The 20,974-nt window shown below is 46.7% G+C and overlaps 2 protein-coding genes across 2 annotated transcripts in view; one reads left to right on the top strand and one right to left on the bottom strand.

Annotated features, from left to right (window-relative positions):
- Positions 1–219: 219 nt before the first annotated feature.
- Positions 220–20,974, top strand: part of LOC146058115 (ferroxidase HEPHL1-like) — a 68,273-nt gene continuing 47,518 nt past the window's right edge. Inside the window, exons 1-4 of the mRNA XM_083170116.1 lie at positions 220–459; positions 1,019–1,231; positions 5,980–6,156; positions 9,076–9,330. Coding sequence (XP_083026242.1) covers positions 6,033–6,156; positions 9,076–9,330 — 379 coding nt within the window. The 5' untranslated portion in view covers positions 220–459; positions 1,019–1,231; positions 5,980–6,032. The remainder of the gene's footprint in view (positions 460–1,018; positions 1,232–5,979; positions 6,157–9,075; positions 9,331–20,974) is intronic.
- On the bottom strand, positions 15,418–19,714 carry LOC146058116 (uncharacterized). The gene is made up of 2 exons (XM_083170117.1): positions 18,506–19,714; positions 15,418–17,653 (listed from the first exon to the last, which is right to left on the bottom strand). Exons 1-2 carry the CDS (start codon positions 18,968–18,970, stop codon positions 17,081–17,083), a joined length of 1,038 nt encoding a protein of 345 aa, XP_083026243.1. The 5' UTR covers positions 18,971–19,714; the 3' UTR covers positions 15,418–17,080.

Raw genomic sequence — 20,974 nt, 5'->3', positions numbered from 1 at the left:
GTATTTTGCCTTAACAAGAGATAAATGCAAGTGTGATAAGGAGAGATAAACGTCCAGCCAATCAGCTCCTTACTGACTTTTTTCAAACACAGCCTGTAACATGGCAGTTTGGTTGTTTTACTTTGGTTTCTTATTAACATGTATTATTATTATTATTATTATTATTATTATTATTTTCTACTTTGCTATATATTATATTTTGTTTACTCACCAGAGATGCTGCAACATTCCTGGAAAATGGCAGTGACAGAATAGGACGCGTTTATAAGAAAGCCATCTATAAGCAGTTCACTGACGGCCAGTACAGTGAGGAGGTCGGTAAGCCTGCCTGGCTGGGATTTCTTGGCCCAGTCATTAAGGCAGAAGTAGAAGATACAATCATTGTGCACTTCAAGAACTTTGCTTCCAGACCGTATTCTGTGCACCCACATGGGGTCTTCTACAAAAAGGATTCAGAAGGTAAATATAATATATATGTGGAGTAGCATTTTCCCTTTTATATTTATTTAGAACAGGACCTAATAAAGGGCCTTATTCTGGTTCACTCTCAGAGGCAAATTCCTTCTCAAATGGACAGAACCATGCTGCACTGCTGGGGGGGGGGGGGGGGCATATGTAACATGTGCAAAGAGAATTAGATTTGAGTTATTTTGTTTCTGTGCAGGGTAAATACTGGCTGCTTTATTTCTACACTGCAATATAGATCTCACTTTGAAGAAAAACGCCAGACAAATCTAACTCTCTCTGCACAAGTTACATCTGCCCCACCTGCAGTGCACATGGTTTTGTCCATTTGAGAAGGAATTTGCCTCGGAGAGTGAACCAGAATAAGGCCCAAAACCCCTTTGTGTGAAGCAGGACATGCCCACGTCAGCAGCGGGCAGTGTATTTTGCTTGTACAATTTTCTTGAATTCCTGTTGATAATGGTGCTGTTACTTGCTCTGCATTAAGTTGCTGTAGATCCGTAGTGCTGACCTATATACCAATATTAGAATGTGAATGTGTCTTATATTTTAGGGGCCTTTTATCCAGATGGAACCAGCAAGAATGACAAGCGCGATGATGCTGTTCCTCCTGGGGGACATCACACCTACACCTGGATTGTCAAACAGGAGTATGCACCCACCCCCGATGACCCTAACTGCCTGACTTGGGTCTACCACTCCCACATTGATGCCCCCAGAGATATCGCAAGTGGTCTGATAGGGGCAATACTCACCTGTAAGAAAGGTAATTACACTAAATGTAATCTAAATGCCATAATGTTTAGTTGCTTTGGACCAAGGAACTATTATAACATATTCATATATATATATGAGGTTAAGGTGAGGGGGAACTGAGTTCCACCACCTCTAATGGTAGGGGGAACTAGTTCCACCTCCACCACAGTCCTGCACAGTATTTCCAACAGAAAAGACTGTTCCAGCAGCTTTATTTTCTGGCACACAGACAGCATACGTAATTTCACGCTACAATTTACTATTGCTGTGGGGATTATGTATAAGGAGCAGTACTATTGTGGGCATGGTGTATAAGCAACACTACTGTCTTGCATACATGTATACAGAGTACTACTGTGTAGCGTAACATGAAAAAGTAAGTAAGGACAGGAGCACTACATGTGGTTTAATGTGAATGAGATTGTGCTACTTTGTGAAATAATTTAAATTGGGGGTACAATTGTATAACCACTGTCCCTTTATATGGGAGATAGGACATAAACCATACTTGCCTACCCTCCCGAAATGGCCGGGAGGGTTCTGCAAATCGGGCCCCCCTCCTGGCCCCCCGGGAAGGTGGGCAAGTCTCCAGCATTTGTGCCACAGACCCTGCTCCCCCCTTCCCTGTGGTATGAAACTCAGAATTTTGCGGGTCCGCGTGGAGGGGCGGGGCAAAAATGACACGAATCGTGTCATTTTGCATCATTTTAGCCCCTCCCCCATCCACGGACCCGCAAATTGATACGGCTGCCTGTCATGGGGGCGGGGCTTGGTGATGGCAGCCTCGCCCCGCCCCCCAAAACGTAGCCTCTTTCCGCCCCCTTTTCACTCCTCTCCGTAGAGGAGTTTTAAAAAGTCGTCAGGTATGGCATAAACTTATAGTTTGCAGGGAGTGCCAGGGGAAATTACTTCCACCACCTCTCCATGACCACTTTAAGCCCTGTTTATATAGAGAAAATATGCAGATAGATATCAGCTTGTAGTAGCTGATGTCCAGAGCAAAATCCCTGCTGAGCGTTAGTAGTACTTACATTATGTCTACTGCGGAATCCCATTAGCCGGCACAGTGCTCATACTGTATTGATGGCCATGCAATAATCGCATGGAGGCCCCCTGCAACCTAGTGATGGCAGTTGCAGTTTTGCTAAGTTTCGCTAAACTGCAGCTAGGTCTGATTCGGGCCTATGTTATAAGTCCTGCACTTAGGATCCCAGTAGGGATTCTATAAAGAAATAGAAACGTGAAGAATGGATAAAAAAATAAAAAATAAATAAAGGAATCATTTTAACTTAATAACTTCAAAATAAAGCATTTTAACTATGCAACGCCTCAGCTCTGTGATAGGACAGCTCATGTACCACCTTTTTATATATGCAGTAACTACCTCCCAATGCTGGTGGCGGCCGGTTATAGCACTTGCTGGCTGCAAGGCTTGTTAAATCAGGGTTGCCGACCCTCCCGGAATTTCCGGGAGTCTCCCGAAAATCGGGTCCCCCTCCCGGCCCCCCGGAAGGGTGGGCAACCCTCCCGGATTCAGGGGGGACCCCCGCTGTCCCCAGGATCGCGGCATTAAAATGCCGCAATCCTCGGGTCTCAGAGGAGGGGGCGGGGCTAAAATGTCACAATCGCGACATTTTAGCCCCGCCCCCTCCACGGAGATCCCTGAATTCGCTGGTTTACCAGCATGGGGGTGGGGCTTAGTGATGTCACGCTTAAGCCCCGCCCCCTGAGCGGCTACTGAAACTCTCCTCTCCGGGCTTCTCCCGGAGAGGAGAATAAGAAAGTCGGCAACCCTGTGTTAAATAGGTAATAGTCCTATCTCCATTGAAAACAGATTTAATGCTCTCCTTTCTATGAGAAACCATTAACCCCTTTAGTGGTATGGCCGGAAATATCTTGGGCTGAGCTGCGCTGCAGGAGCGCAAGAAGCGCTCTACTGAGAATGTTCCGGGTATGTCACTGTAAAGAAAGTGCGCGCACCACCATCCCCCCCCTGTCACTGATCCCCCCCCTGTCGCCCCCCCATTGCCGATCCTCCCCGTCTGCACTCGGGCGGGGACTCTCGGGGAGGGAGATTCAGCCACGCTCGGTTGTTCATGTGTTCGGCCGTCCAAACACGGAAACGCCGAACAAACGAGCGGTCCTGAGGCCCCCCCCCCCAAGCGGCCCTGAACTTCTCCAAGCGGCCGCAAACAGACATAGCCGGCTCTGTGAAATATTTTTCCTCGCTGAGCCTGCAACCTGACTGACAGGCAGAGGGCGTCTCGGAGTGGACCTCCGGTGTGTCATGGGAATTCCCATAGAAACAATGGGTGGGCCCATAGAAACATAGATGGACCCCATCAAACGCAGGCATTCCCCTGCCTGCTCGGGGTGGACACATGGGGTGAAATGTAAGAGGATGAGAGATTCATAAAGTGAGAGATTTGGGGGCCCATTTATCAAACTATATTAGCCGCAAATATTAACTATCTCCTAAATGTATCAAAGGGGGACCGCAGCAGGGATCTCCGATCCCTGCTGCGATCCTCCCTGCAGCGCCGCCGGCCGCATCCCCCATAGGTTTCTATGGGGGATGCGAAGCTGCCCGATGTATTAACATCGGGCAGCCCGGCATCGCAGCCCTGGGCTATCGCCATTGTGATATGGCGATAGCCCATTGTAGCCTATGGCTACACTTCGCACTGCCCAAACAGGGCAGTGCGGTCAGAGAGGTCGGCTGGGGTCAGCGCATAACCGCGCATGCGCTGACCTCCCGGCTTCCGGGTTAGGGCTTCGCAGGGACAGGCTCCTATCGGAGCCCTGTCCCTGCGCCCTTAAAAATGATACATTGCCCCGATATGATCGCATTTTACAATGCGATCCTGGGCGGTAATATTCCGCCCAGATCGCATTGTAAAATGCGATCTTGATAAATGCGCCCCTTGGTGAGAAATCTCCAGGTTTTTTTTTTTTAAAGCGGCAATCATTTACACTGCAAAATCAAACTGGTTTTGCAGTGTAAATGATTGCTGCTTTAAAAAAAAAAAACTCTCACTTTATGAATCTCTCATCCTATTACATTTCACCCCATGATGTCAGTGCTAAAACCAATTGCTCGAAAATACAAGCAGCAGCCGAGGTCAATTGGCGGCTACGAGCTCTGGGTAAAGGAAGCAAAATCCTTTGATGGTTACTTACTTCTCCTCTGTGCAGGCGCTAGCGAACAGATGTGTACCCGTACATTTCCGTTCACAGCCCTGCACATGGGTTCATACAGCGAGGGTTGGGGGGGTGTTCAATGGGGCGGTGTTAACCTGCTCGCTGGGCTCCGAACACATGCAACCCAACAAGCAGGTCCATACCTCCCAATAGTCCCGATTACCGCAGGAATGTCCCAGTTTTTGGGGACATTCCCGTGTCTCTCCCGCGGCCGGCAGTGTCCCGCGGTGAGGGGGGGCTGTTGGGAGTCCCCCTGTCGGCTGCAGAGCAGCGGGAAATAAACGCTGTGCGCATACGCACAGCGTCTATTCCCGCAGCCAGGGGGCTGGGGGCATGGCTAGAGGCTTACAGAGCCTCTTGGTCATGCCCCCATAGCGCCAAAATAGGGGCGTGGCATCGCGGGAGAACAGCGCATATAGGCCACGCCCCGTTGGTTAGGCCACACCCCTGAAAATTTTGCGCATCCATCCCGCATCGCTCTCCATGTAAGTTGGGAGGTATGCAGGTCTCAATCGGGCACCCTCTCTCTGAGGAAGATACAGTGTTGATGCCGATGTTGTGAGTGTAGGCGTATGTCCTGATTACTACGGTACAGAGACACTGCGTAGAATCAGACGGAACAGAGACTGTAGCTCTGTGTCAGCGTCTGTGCACTCTACTTCATCTTTCAAAATATCCACACAAAGATGGCAGCTCTGATCAGGAGAACATGATTGGGTCGGTAAAATCAGGACAGTTGGCATACAAGTAAAGGATCAAAGATATGCAGGATAATAACAATTTACTCCGAACTCCTTTAACCCTTTAAATGCCAAGTGAGTTTGTCAAAATAGGTGTGAAAATTGCCAAGCAAACATTTTTTTATTCATCATAATGACCAGTAATGTTACCTTATATAGGAAACATCTTTTTTTTTTTACTCAACATTTTTTTATTTGAATGTATATAACAAATGTGAGTGACGCTGGTATTTTTAGCTGATTTTTTGCACCTCTCTCGCAGAGATGTTGGCACTCAAAGGGTTAAGGTCTTTACTGTCATTTTTCAAACACAGGCTGTAACGTGGCAGTTTTATAAGCTGATTGGCTGGTGTATTCGGCTGGGCAGCGTCACAAGGACTCACAGCTTACCGAGTCAATTTGAATCAGGGCCTACAGTAAGTCAGACCTAATCGCAGGGCAAATTTGTTCTCAAAATGGGCAATACCATGTGCACTGCAGTTGGGGCAGATGTAATATGTGCAGAGAGAATTAGATTTGGGTGAGTTATTTTGTTTCTGTGCAGGGGAAATACTGACTGCTTTATTTTTACACTGCAATATAGATCTCACTTTGAAGTAAAACCCCACCCAAATCTAACTCTCTCTGCACAAGTAACACCTGCCCCACCTGCAGTGCACAGGGTTTTGCCCATTTTGAGAACACATTTGTCCTGCGATCAGGTCTGAATTAGGCCCATTGTGTTCTTTATATACACGCTAAACATTATCTGAATGCATCTTATACATTAACCTTACAAGCAGGAAACCTCCACCGTGTCTGTGTCATTATCATCTAGGGATACTGGGAGAGTCTTTGACCCGGTTGGATGTAGACAAAGATTTTGTGCTGATGTTCAGTGTGGTGGATGAGAATAGCAGCTGGTACCTGGAGGAGAACATCCAGACCTACTGCTCCCAGCCGGACACTGTACGTGTGGATGATGAGGACTTTCAGGAGAGTAATTACATGCATGGTGAGTACTGTCTTATCCCGCTACAATATCATGCAAGGGGCACACACACACAGGAATGTTACACACACACACACGCACACACACACACAGGAATGTTACTCACACACACACACAGGAATGTCTCACACACACACAGGGATGTTACACACACACGCACACGCACACACACACACACACACACAGGAATGTCACACACACACACACACACACACAGGGATGTTACACACACACACAGGGATGTTACAAGGAATAACAAGTCCTAACATTCCCCGCAAGCCTTTGTTAGAGCATGCTGGGGCTTTTAGTTCCACAGGCTGGAGAGCCAGTAAATGGGCTCTAAATGACAGAAATGTATCCTTCAGGAATACATTAAAGGAAAGGAATAAAGGAAAATACAACCGTACAGTGGGCCCGATTCAGAGTTGATCGCTGTTGTGAAATAACGCAAGTCTATCGGTTATCGAACAACTGCTCATGCATACGGATTGTAGCACACCTGTCCAAGGCCAAAGGGCGACCAGAAAAAGGGATGCATCCATTTATTTATTAATTTATTAATTAACAGTTTCTGATATAGCGCACACATGTTCCGCAGCTCTGTACAGAGAGTATTTGAATCAGTCCCTGCCCCATCTGAGCTTACAATCTATATTCCCTACCACATGTACATGCACACACAGACATTCTAGGGTTCATTTTTGTTGGAAGCCAATTAACATGCCAGTATATTTGTGGGGAGAATGTACAAACTCCGTACAGTTAGAGCCATGGTGGGAATCAAACCCATGACCTCAGTGCTGTGAGGCAGTAATGCTAACCATTACACTGCTCGTGCTGCCCCTATGCCATTTTCTCGCAATTTGACTGACAGAAAGCCGCCATTTGGGGCTCGTAACCGGCCATTTTCTGGGAGTGTCCAAAAAATGCAGGTGTGCTCAAGTGTTTTCAGGGAGGGTGTCTGACATCAGCACTGGTATATAATGCAGAGCTGGTGGAATGGTCAGAGCTTCTCACATATGAACAGACTGAGAAAATCATGCCATGGTAAGTGAGTTGTGAATGGATTGGCAGGTGGTATGCGATCAGCGATCCAATCGCAGACTTGCACGGGGCGGGATTCCAATCTGTCTGATCGCAGGGCTCTGCAAATTTGCGCAGTTTAAAATGTTTGCAACTCTTGATGGGAGGAATGAACTGGACATGGGTCACGGTTAATGTCTCACTGCTTCATACATTGGGAACCCTTTGGCACCATCTGGGTCATTGCATAGATTGTATTAGTGTTATAATAAATGAAATAAATAGATTTCCCCTATCTGAGTTATTAACAATGATCTATATATTGTGATGCACATTTCCATCACCGAGAACAAGCCATGAAAACACAGGCAATACGCCAGTACAGATCAGCATAGAACTGCAGAAACGTGGCCCAGCATTGGAGCTTGATTGCTATTTGATTGTTTTTTATTCATTTGACAGTAATCACTTCAGAGATATAGATTGTAAGCTCCTCTGTGACAAGTGATTTGCTTTACATAAGTTTTCTGACTGGAGTACATGGGCGTGATATTACCAGTCCTGCATGACCCCAGGGATATCTCCCCACGTGGCTGCAGCTTCCTGCTCACATTTCTTCATCGCCATCAGCTGGACCATGCGTCACCCACGCTGCTGCTGTGTGCGCTTGCTGGCCTGTTCCCCATTTGTCCTGTCTCTGACTTACACACATACCTAGTGTTCCTCTTTGTAGTCATGTGACTCTTTTCCTGAACTTGCCTTCACTCTTTTGAGTAGAACCAACCGCACACAAACCATCTCTTTCATATTGAATGTGATACATTTCTAGTATTTTGTACCAGCCAAGCGCCAGGTCACAATCTATTGTTCTTTAAGTGGCAGGGGCTTTTTTATCCTCTATCTTCCCGGTACTTGTTTCCTACCAGTTTCACTAAGCACGGGACCGTAGTGAAATCGCATTGCATCGCATGCGTGCTTTTGCATGCAATGCGATCGCATGCTATGCAATGCGATTTTCCTATGTAATTTATGCATTGCACCGCAAAATCGCATGCAATTGCATGCGATTGTATAGGGTGCGATGCCATTTACTTTGCTATACAGTTGTATGAGATGCAATGAGATCGAGGCAACCCCCCCAGTATCCACACCACCCCGAAGCGTGGAGAGCGGCGGTGGAACGCGTCCTCCCGACCTTTTCATACCCCCTACTATCCACGTCGGCGTGGAGATGATTGTATATAGTGTGGCGACCACAGCGAGCCACCGAGCCCGAAGCGTGGTTTATATGCTTCTCAGTGTATAGTATCCTACCTGGAAGCATTGAAGCATTTGGGCAGCACTTGCCTGGTGTATAGGAGTCCAGTACATGTATGTCCTTACAGCTAAACACAATGAGCGGGATTCATCAAGCATCATATCTTGCATGGGGTGCATTCGGACTTGATTGCGTTGTGCAAATTTGCAAATCGATCGATTATCAAATGAATGCACATGCGCACAGATCGTGTGCGCTCATGCGCGGGGCCACACAGTGACAAAAACACTGATGAATTTATTCACAGTCCTCTCGAAATTTGAATGACAGAAAGCCGGAGTTTGGGGGTCGTAACCGGCACAGGCTGGAAAAATCATTCTATGGGGCGGGTGGGATTTCACTCTGTCTGGGCGGCAGCTATCTGATTGTAGGCCGCTGCAAAATCGCACAGTAGTGGTCAGGTCCGAATCAGGCCCAATATTTGTAGGTAGACCATAAAACAATATTTTGAAGGTGGCTGTTGGATCCTGGAGTAACTGTGGGGCCTTTAGTGCCAGTGGGCTACCTGTCAGAGCACCAGGGGGCCTATACTTAAAAAGTATTGTAGTTATTTTGTAGTTATTGTATTTTTTTATTTTTAGCTATCAATGGCTACCTGTATGGAAACCTGCCAGACCTGAACATGTGCCTGGGTGACTCGGTGGCTTGGCATCTGTTTGGAATCGGCAATGAAGTAGACATCCACTCGGCATACTTCTATGGCCACACCGTCACTAACCAAGGACATCGGACTGATGTCATCAACCTGTTTCCCGCCTCTTTCGTCACCGTGGAAATGACCCCATCGACTCCTGGAAAGTGGATGATCAGCTGCCAAGTAAATGACCATATAAAAGGTAACCGCAGGAATAATCTGTCAGGCAATATGGATGCAATTATACTCACATCGCATGCATGGATATACTGTATTGACTTGTACGCTGAGGTATATGCAGTCATGCTTCCCCTCCGCTCCTATCTACCGTATACACTTGGGGCCTGATTCTGGTTGGCAAGTTCCCCTGCGTGTACTCACAGGGGAGCGATGTTTGACCAATGCGCAAGTTCGCCATCCCACCAGTGTGGGCGGGGGTTTGCGGCAGCGGCATATACACATGCCCACGGGAATGCCCAGCATTTAATGGGCGTTCCCATGGAAATGAGGCAGTCCCGCGGCTCCCGGGGGCGTGCAGCTGACATCACCGGACAGGGCGCACGCAAAGCTAAGACACCTGAGACTGACCATCGATGGTTGGCGACCATCGAATGATGTGGTCCTATCCCCCTAGGCTGCAAATGGATGTTTATGCCGTGCGAAGGGGGATGGGCGGCAGTGAGCAGCGGGAGGGCTTCAAATCACACTTAGCACTGCGAACTTTGCAGCGCTGCGTGTGAACCAGAATAAGGTCCATGGTTTTATAGCTATCATCCGTATCAGCGTGCATTTATCCCAACCCCATATCGATTCTCTGGTGTCGGCTTGTCAGATGTTGACAAAATGAACATGTCAACATTTTGACCATGCAGACCTTTGTGAATATTGACTTTTTTCTCCTGACTGACCACCCATGTCGACATTCAGACTGTTGACATTTAAAACATGGCAACATTGTGGTGCCGACAGTCTAATGACTTTTCATACCACAGCCATAGGTTGAACCTCTCTAATAACTACTTGCTCCAGAAATATTTGTTTTTCCAAGATGTCCCTAATGACATTAATTGGTGACTAATGACAGAAGACTAAGACGTCACTTCAGAATACACTTTCTGTGCCATAAAAAGAGATTACTTAGATTACTTGTTCTCTACAACTCTGACTCAGTCATAATCATTAATGCACTGACGGTTATTGCCCGGGTTTATACAGGAAAGTGCTGTGCTCTCTGTACTTACCTCCTCTGCATTTCATTGTGAGACCCACATTACAGGCCTCATTCTGAGACCGACGTACCCACAGATATGGGTAGTGGGCGTTTCCGGGTGGACACTGAGCAGTGATCAGAAATAACTATTCTGTGTCGTGGGAGTGTGGTGGGCGTTATGTGGGAGTGTGGTGGGCGGTTTGTGGGACTGTGGTGGGTGTGTCGTGGGAGTGTGGTGGGCGTGCTGTGGGAGTGTGGTGGGCGTGTCATGGGAGTGTGGTGGGCGTGTCATGGGAGTGTTCTGCGCAGGTAAACCAATTTCCATGCTTGATTGTTTTATACAGACAGAAATAATGAGATGTTTGTTACAACTGGATCTTTTGTACCAAGCATGAGGCTGGTGCATACTTGCCTTCCTTCGCAGAAGCTGGGTAAGGTAGGTCTGGTAGACCCCCCACACCCTCCACAAGGGTAGGGAGAATTATTGCATCCCACCCACTTCCTATTAATTGGCATCATGTCACTTTAGCCCCGATCCCAGAGCCGGTCCTAGCCTAAATGACGCCCTAGGCAAGATTTTGGTTGATGCCCCCTACCACCGCCACTAGTTCCGCCTCTGACACTGCTCCCCTTTCCCAGTACCCTCAACAGTCATCATAGCAGTCATCATTTTGGTGCTCCTACCCACAATATTTTAAATAGAAACAGTGCACACATTAGGTGCGCAGCCCAAACAGGGGTGTGTTTATGCTGGGAAGGGGCATGGCCACACAATAGTACCCCCAATTCACATTATGCCACACAGTAGGGCAACTTTATTCACATTATATCATGCGATGGTGTCCTTTATTCACATTACATCACACAGTAGTACCACTTTACCTTATGTACATTACTCCTCACATTATTCACATTATACCAGAGGTTCCCAAACGCGGTCCTCAAGGCACCCCAACGGTCCAGGTTTTAGGTATATCCATGGCTCAGCACAGATGGTTAAATCATACTGACTGAGTTACTAATTAAGTCACCTGTGGCCAAGCATGGATATACTTAATACCTGGACCGTTGGGGTGCCTTGAGCACCACGTTTGGGAACCTATGCATTATACCCTTAGAAAAAAATCCTGAGAAAATATTGTATTTTAAGCACCTCCATGGCCACACTGCAACCCAGCACAAAGCAATGTGTGCTGGGCAGAGGAGAAGAGCTTCAGCTGCTCCTGACTTAAGGGGAGGGGACCCGCGGCCCCCACTGGGCCCTTCCATCAGACTTTGGCCTGGGTAATTTGTACCCCCTACCCCTTTCTCTCAGCATCCCTGATAATACCACACAGTAATGCCCCTTACACATGACACACATTATTAATGTCCTTATAACCATAATGCCCCTTACACATTATGCCAACCTTTATTAATGCTCTTCATACACATAATGACATACATAAGGCCCCTTACACATATGTTGCACATTATTAATGCCCTTATACACATGACACACATAATGCCTGTTACATATATGTCGCACATTAATAATGCGTTTATACATGACACAAATAATGCCGAACACTATTGCACAGCCAACCCACCCGCAGACAGCACTCGCACAGCCGCTAACATTGTGACCTCTGCCTCTGCTTGGATACAGATGTTTCCTCATACATCTTGACTCAATAGGCCATGCAGCTCCTGGCCAGTTCTGCTAACGTTGGGTGCTTTTTTTGCTGAAAAATTTTCTTATTTGCATAGTTATGACCAGTACACACAAGGAGCTTCCAATGCTTAAAATGATATGCGGTATGCCTATATTCTGTGTGCGACTGTTGCTGTACCTGCATACGGAATGCTATGTTACAGTGATTTCCATGAATACACTATTTCATATGCAGATATAGCCTCACTCACACACAGAATATAGGCATGCTGCATATCATTTTATTCAGCAGAAGCTGCTGATGCCCCTAGACATTCCAAATGCCCTAGGCAATTGCCTAGTTGGCCTATGGCTAAGGCCGGCTCTGCCCGATCCCTTTACCCCCAAATCTATGTGGATGCCCTGGAGATCCTGCCCCTGCCTCCAAATCTGTCAGCTAAACCTAGGCTGGTGTAAATCCTAACACTAATCTATATAATAAGTTGAAGAGTCTGTGTGCATGTGTGTGTGCGTGTCCGTCGCAGTGCGGACACACCGTGGCACTCAGAGACACCAAATTTGGCAACAAGATACCTCTGGACCCGGTGGTGTGCACCTCGAAGCCGTTTTTGGGAAATTTCACTTAGAATTTTAAAAAACACCAAGTTTTAATTTTCCTTCATTGATGATCTGGGGAAAAGATCGACGATCTGGGAAACCGTGGGCGAAGGAACAACTCCACACCTGATTTCATTGCTGTCATTGAGAATGACAGACACATTCTAACATTATGGTGAAGGCTTTTAACAATTAGGAAATAATTGAGGATATACATAGACCATACATAACACACACACGTACACATTGTACACGCGCACACACACACACACAGTACACCACATACGCACACATAGCACACAACACACACATTTATACGTAGAGCACCTCACACACTTAAGCTGTGTACACACGGGGGAGATAGGGGCTGAAATTGCTGGAAACACACCGCATGCAGTACAATACAAATCCATACACACTACAACACACACCCAAAAACAGTACAACAAACACACAACTCCTGGCTTCAATCAATTCTATGGAGACGGACCACGATAAAATGGCCGCCCCATAAAGCAGACAGTTCTCTGAAACTGTTTGCGGTATGGGGGCGGCCATTTTATCGTGGTCCATCTGAATAGAATTATTAATTGAAGCCAGGAGGGGAGCCGGGACGCGCAGACAGGTAAGCCTGCGGCGATGGGGGGGGGGGGGGGGGTGGCACCGGCGGCCGGGGTGGGGAGGGGGGAAGGCGCCCCCCATTAACGGTGGGGAGGCCGGCGGGGAGGGGGGGAGGTGCCCCCCCATTAATGGCGGGGGGGCGTCCCAAACCAAGCTACGCCACTGAGAACACGCACACTTAAACATTGCCAGGATATGCACAGCACACTACACACACATATATACGTAGCGCACCTCACAAACTTACACATTCGGCAGATATACACACAACACACACACATAACACACAACTCACAGTACAACACACACCAACATTCACTACAACACACACCCAAAAACAGTATAATACACAGAACACACACTTAAACATTGCACAGATACACACACATAACATACCTCTAACAGCACAACACATACACTTACGCATTGGACAGATACATACATAACACACAAAACCACATACATTACAACACACACACAAAAACAGTACAACACACACAAAAACACAGAACACATACTGTAAAAAATAATTTGCAGTTTATTTAACAGTCTGTACCGGCAAATAAAAACTGTACCTAATGTACCATTTCTACTTTGTTCCCCATATCCATCTCTCCAGTCCTCCAGTTGCACTGAGAAATCTTTGTCCTGGCCAATGCACCCATTGATCAATACAAAGTGGGTACACTGCACTCACCCTGTTAGTCAGTTGGATATCAGGCACTGCTCTGCCTTAAGGGTTTCCCAGACTCTTTTGGTTCATAGATAAAGTTTGGTCGATGGGCATGAGCGCTGCATGCATTTGTTTGAATGTTATGAGTGTAAGAAGTTGAAGAATAAGACTGAGATGAAGATTTGTCATGTTATAGTGTACAATTTACTCAATAAATCGTGAAAAAAATATGTGTACATAGAAGTACAATCAAGAAATGAAAGTAGGATTAAAAAATAAATTATGATTCAAACTGATAATTGTTTAGATGGTTGGTGGGTTGCGAAACAAATCTAGAGGTGGAGGGGGTATGGATATTGTGGGCATAATTGGTGTTTGGTACACCTACAGCGGGTACCCAGATGATGAGAAATTTTCACTACAGTGTCACCGTAGGGGGATTTCCAATTGGGGTTCAGGTGGTCTTTTAGGGACCCCTTTACAATTCCGTTGGTCTCTTCTCCTGGAGCCTATGGTCTCCCTCAGTGATTGACTATCACTAAGGGAGACCGTAAGCTCAAGGAGAAGAGACCTACAGGATTGTAAAGGGTCCCTAAAAGACCACCTGGACCCCAATTGGGAATCCCCCTATGATGACAATGTGACCGTGACACTGTAGTGAAAATCCCATCAATTGAGGGCCCCATGTAGGTGTAACAAACACCAATTATGCCCACAATATCCATACCCCCACCTATAGATTTGTTTCACAACCCACCCCATCCAAACAATTATCAGTTTGAATCAGAACTTATTTTTTAATCCTACTTTCATTTCTTGATTGTACTTCTATGTACACTTACATTTTTTTCACGATTTATTGAGTAAATTGTACACTTTGTAACATGGCAATTCTTTTTCTCAGTCTTATTCTTCAACTTCTTATGTAGGGTACACACCAGGACGACCACCGTCGTTCACGACCGATAGACGACCATGGAACGATTTCCCTTGGACTTCCCGGGAGCTCCCAGGCAGTCCCCAGCAAACGATTAGCAAAAATTGTGTTTTTTTGCGGAACGATCTAGATCCGATCCCGATGCGCCCGCGATGGTCGTTAAGACGGTCGGATCGCTGGTTTTTGTTTTTTTTGCAAGAACACATGCGACCGTCGTCAGATGGGCCTTTGAAATTTGAATGACGGGGCTGGACTAGCAGAGGGGGGAGGACTAGCAGAGGGGGATAGGAATAGCAGCAGCCATTTTAAACCAGTGTATTTCTGCTTTGTTACTAGTGAGGCTTGGTTTATACCTGCTGAACGCTGGACATAGCTATTTACACATTACTTTGTTTTGCCTGCCATTACAAAGTGTCTTTTAACCCTGCACTATGGAGAATGCAGTGATGGGTAGTCACCAGCAACAGTACCTGCTCTATTATGCAGTTTTGAAGCTCAGGCGTCAGAGAGCCCAGCGCAGGAGAGAAAGATCATGCTGGACAAAGCAGTGGCTACTTCAGCGTCAGACTCGTTCGCACATGCCACTGCTCAGGGACATCAGGGAGAATAACCCAGACGATTTTCGTAACTTCTTGAGGATGGATGATGCCACATTCCAGGAATTGCTGCGTCTGGTGACTCCCCACATCGAGAAGCAGGATACCAAGTATCGCATGGCTATCCCTGCTGAGGAACGGCTGGTGGTGACCCTGAGGTTTCTGGCGACAGGACGGTCTCTTGCTGACCTAAAGTTTGGATCCCTCATCTCCCCGCAAGCTTTGGGCCTCATCATCCCGGAGACCTGCAAAGCCATTGTGAAGGTGCTGCAGTACCAGTATTGCAAGGTAAGATGAAATATACACTGTACACTTTATTGTGCAAACAAAATATTTTTATTTATAATTTAGGCCTAGGACAGAAACAGGTTTTTTAGGCCTTTCATGGTTAAAACATGTAAAATAGTAAATAGATTGTGTCAACACAAATATATTATAATACCATATATAAAAGATATTGTACAAAAACACACACTATATATAAAGATTTAAGTATGTATGACCCAGTTTAAACTTTCCCACTAAGTACGGGCTACTGTGTGGCAGAGGATGTCTGCCGCAGATAAGTAAAGGCTGCGGCCCACATAGCGCATGGCGCAGATGCAATGGTCCCGGCCCCATTGATGTGCGCCATACGCCATGTGAGCAGTGGCCATCACATACCTGCAGCTGAGACCATGTCTGCCGCACAGTACCCCATACTATTGGCAAAGACAAAAGGGTAATAAATGGAGTTTGCTCTCCAGATTGAGGAGAATCCTGTTCTCCCTCTGGTAATGCAGGTACAGGTAGCAGCATATAAAAAGAAAAAAAAGACACTCTGGTAACTTCTGAAACAGGCCCTTACAACAGTAGGGATAAGGTACTGTGTGGCAGAGGATGTCTGCTGCAGATATGTAAAGGCTGCGGCCCACATGGCGCATGGCGCAGATGCAATGGCCCCGGCCCCATTGATGTGCGCCATACGCCATGTGAGCAGTGGCCATCACATACCTGCAGCTGAGACCATGTCTGCCGCACAGTACCCCATACTATTGGCAAAGACAAAAGGGCAATAAATGGAGTTTGCTATCCAGATTGAGGAGAATTCTGTTCTCCCTCTGGTAATGCAGGTACAGGTAGCAGCATATAAATAAACAAAAAAAACACACTCTGGTAACTTCTGGAACATGCCCTTACAACAGTAGGGATAGGTACTGTGCGGCAGAGGATGTCTGCTGCAGATATGTAAAGGCTGCGGCCCACATGGCGCATGGCGCAGATGCAATGGTCCCGGCCCCATTGATGTGCGCCATACGCCATGTGAGCAGTGGCCATCACATACCTGCAGCTGAGACCATGTCTGCCGCACAGTACCCCATACTATTGGCAAAGACAAAAGGACAATAAATGGAGTTTGCTATCCAGATTGAGGAGAATCCTGTTCTCCCTCTGGTAATGCAGGTACAGGTAGCAGCATATAAATAAACAAAAATACACACTGTGGCCCTTGTGTGGCAGAGGATGTCTGCTGCAGATATGTAAAGGCTGCGGCCCACATGGCGCATGGCGCAGATGCAATGGTCCCGGCCCCATTGATGTGCGCCATACGCCATGTGAGCAGTGGCCATCACATACCTGCAGCTGAGACCATGTCGATGGTAAATGATAAAGTAGCCTATTTTTTAAGACAGATCCTCAAAAACAGGACACTCTGGATCTTCTATCAGTAAAGAACTGTAGAATTGACGGTACTTGGGGGGTTGAGAAGGCTGTGTAGGTGTTGACTGGGTATGTGTTGGAATTGTGCTCGACTGGCCTGCTACGGTGGCAGGCGGAGTAGGCACTGGTGATTCTAATGACAGTGGTGTGTCTGGTGCACTACCAATGCCAACTATTTTAGTGCCACTGTTGAGATACCCTAAACTGCCATTATACACCAACTCCATGCATAACTTTTCAAAAGTAAGTTGCTGGTCAGGAGCCATGTTGCGAACACACTCTGCCACATAAGTGAAGTAGTTGTCATGTTTGTCCGGGTTTCTTTGCAGGACTTGATGTGCCCGCATCATAAATTCTTCATGTGCCGCTGCTTCTCCTTTTTTTCCTTTGCCACGCATTTTTTTGGCACGGGGGAGTGGTGGAGTGGGTTCCAGGGTGGGTGGCGGAGTGCGTGCCGGAGTAGGAACTTCGTTCGATGTACATGCATTCTCAGATAGGACAGATAGGTCTGGGGTTGCAGGTGGGTAGTCACCAAGCTGTAAAAAAATTGAACATGTTTACTAATCAATTCTATTTACTTCTAATTTCAGTTCCCTACCAGCGTGAATGAATGGAAAGTCATCGCAGAGGAGTTTGAACAGCGATGGAACTTCCCAAATTGCGGTGGAGCCATTGATGGCAAACATGTCCGCATAGCCCAGCCTATCAATAGTGGTTCCTACTATTTTAATTACAAGGGCTATTTTAGCATTGTACTAATGGCTGTTGTTAATGCGAACTATGAGTTTATCTTCCTGGATGTAGGAAGGAATGGCCGTGCATCGGATGGTGGCACTTTCAAGGACACAAAGTTCTACGAAAGGCTCATAGCGAACACCCTTCACTTGCCGTCTGTCCAGGAAACTAAACAGGGGCTTAACTTTGTTTTTGTGGCTGACGAGGCTTTTGGCCTGCACGAGCATGTCATGAAGCCATATGCGCAAAGGGGGTTGAACCATGACAAAAGGATCTTTAACTACAGGCTATCCAGGGCACGGCGTGTTGTGGAAAATGCTTTTGGCATCCTGGCAAGCCGGTTTCGCATTTTCCACACTGCCATTAACCTGAGGGTGGACAAAATTGACTGGGTTGTCACGGCGTGCTGTGTCCTGCACAATTTGCTCCGCAGAAAAGCCACACAGCAAAGGGCTACAGGCACAGCACTCCAAGAAGACCAAGAACTGCCAGAGGAGGTAGTGCAGATATCCTCCTTGCAAACCCCAACACAACGCTACACAGGGAGTGCACGAGCCAAACAGGTGAGGGAAGAGTACATGGCCTACTTTAATGGGGAGGGCGCTGTGGATTGGCAGGAGGAATCAATTAGATAGCCAAAAAAATAGACTCACCGATGCAGACTGCGAATTCTCCTCCTCCTCCTGCGCCGTGACTTCTTGGTTTTCATGTTCTACCATAAGGACTACTCCTGTCCTCATCGACTCCTGGCTGAGGGTGAATGTCAACCGGTCATAGTACCAGAGCGATGTTTGATACATCTCGTCGACTCCAGCACCAGACTTCTTTGCAGCCTCCATCTTCTTGTGTTCCTTTAAGAACACCGTGCGCATATTCTGGATGCGTTTCCTCACCCATTCAACATTGGCCTCTGGATGAAATGGAAGACTGTAGCGTGCCAACTCCTCCAAGGCTTGGTTTCTTTTCATTTTGTTTGAATACTCCTTGGATTTGGTTCTCCACAGGCATTCGTGTGTACGATATTTTTCAATAAACCCTTCCAAAAACTCTTGTTCCTTTGCGTTGGACATTGGGACTGTAAAAAGATAAAACCATTTTAGTTGTTTGTTTTGTTTCATATTTAAATTTTTATAGTTATAGTTATACCCATGTTTTGTTTCATATTTAAATTTTTATAGTTACACCAGTTACCTAGTTCTAATGTTTTAAGTATTTAAAATGTTAATAAACTTTTATGAAAACCACTATACATTTTATTGTGCAGATTGCTATTCACACACACAGGTGAATGGGGCCTAGCAGAGAGGAGTGCATGGAATACTGCAATGGTGGACAATGGTTTATGTATATATATCTATATATACACAAACACACACACACACAGGTGAATGGGGCCTAGCAGAGAGGAGTGCATGGAATACTGCAATGGTGGACAATGGTTTATGTATATATATCTATATATACACAAACACACACACACAGGTGAATGGGGCCTAGCAGAGAGGAGTGCATGGAATACTGCAATGGTGGACAATGGTTTATGTATATATATCTATATATACACAAACACACACACACAGGTGAATGGGGCCTAGCAGAGAGGAGTGCATGGAATACTGCAATGGTGGACAATGGTTTATGTATATATATCTATATATACACAAACACACACACACAGGTGAATGGGGCCTAGCAGAGAGGAGTGCATGGAATACTGCAATGGTGGACAATGGTTTATGTATATATATATCTATATATACACAAACACACACACACAGGTGAATGGGGCCTAGCAGAGAGGAGTGCATGGAATACTGCAATGGTGGACAATGGTTTATGTATATATATCTATATATACACAAACACACACACACAGGTGAATGGGGCCTAGCAGAGAGGAGTGCTTGGAATACTGCAATGGTGGACACTGGTTATATGTATACACACACACATGGGGCCCACCCAAAAAAAACAGTGACATGGTCGGGTGCACGGTTGCCAAACCAGTGCTATACACACTATATACATTGGTGGCAACAGTGGGCATGCATAGAAGAGCATTGGGAGTGCAAACATACCAGGTTGTTGTTCTGGGAGATGAGACAAGAAGGAGAGTCCAACTGCTGCGCCAGCGCTGTTTGCTATGTGGAAAAACATGGCGCCGGGGGAGTGTTTAGGAAATGCCACTCAAATAGGCTGGATCAAACGACGGACGCACCGACGGACGGACGACGGAGGCGGCAAAAAACACTCACGATCTGCATACGATTGACGGTCGGTCGGCCTGGGATTGACGGATCCTACCTGCAGCACGTAGGACCAAAGATGCGACCAAACGAGCGGCGTGAACGCGCATTGGATCGGAATCGGATCAAATAAATGGCAAAAACACACGATAGTACACACAATCTGCATACAACCGGTCGGAATCGGATCTAAATTGACAGAATCGTGCCCTAGTCGTCCTGGTGTGTACCTAGCATTAGACTCAAACCTTATCAATGCACCCATTGATGATTGTGATGGCTGGATCAGTGGATTGGCTCGGCGGGTGTAGGGAAGAATTTGGCCCATTGCACCCATTCCCAGTGGGGCATTACAGTGGTGCGGGTAGCGTGCGTCGCGTCATGACATCATGTGGCCAGGCCCGTGGACCTGCTCCCACACTCAGGGGCTGCCCCACTGTTTGGTAGAGATGCCCGGTGCATGTGCTTTACAGATCCCCAGACCTCAGAGACTGCTGCAGGTTCGGTGAGGGGAGTGGCAGTGGCAGGGAGCAGTGAATTTTTAATTAATTATGGCGGGGTAAGTAACGCCCACCCCGGTCCCTTCGCACTCAGCGCCTGTAATTACACACCCTAGAAACTGTACAATTTGAAAGTATAGAAATGGAGGTGTGCCCACGACCCTTTCTGATTTTGTACTGATTTCTGACCCTCAGATGTTGGAGGATATGTCATACAGTAGGTGCTAAATCTCAGGAGTGGATGTGGAATTCATCAACACATACAAGTTATCAACTCAGGAGCGTTGTGTTTCAAACAACACCACACCTGATTTCATTGCCGTCATTGAGTATCAATGCAAACACATTCTAACATTATGGTGGAATCTATAACAAA

This window comes from Crinia signifera, chromosome 2 (genome assembly GCF_055691185.1).
Source record: "Crinia signifera chromosome 2, ASM5569118v1, whole genome shotgun sequence".
NCBI classification, from domain to species: domain Eukaryota; kingdom Metazoa; phylum Chordata; class Amphibia; order Anura; family Myobatrachidae; genus Crinia; species Crinia signifera.
This window is presented reverse-complemented; position numbering and strand designations above follow the sequence as displayed.

What these genes read in the sequence shown, in the direction of transcription:
- LOC146058116 (XM_083170117.1), bottom strand. Translation starts at nt 18,970, where the DNA reads ATGAAACAAAACAAACAACTAAAATGGTTTTATCTTTTTACAGTCCCA. An exon ending in AGAATTCGCAGTCTGCATCG is followed by an intron (nt 17,654 to 18,505) that starts GTGAGTCTATTT and finishes ATTTTTTTACAG; the next exon opens with CTTGGTGACTACCCACCTGC.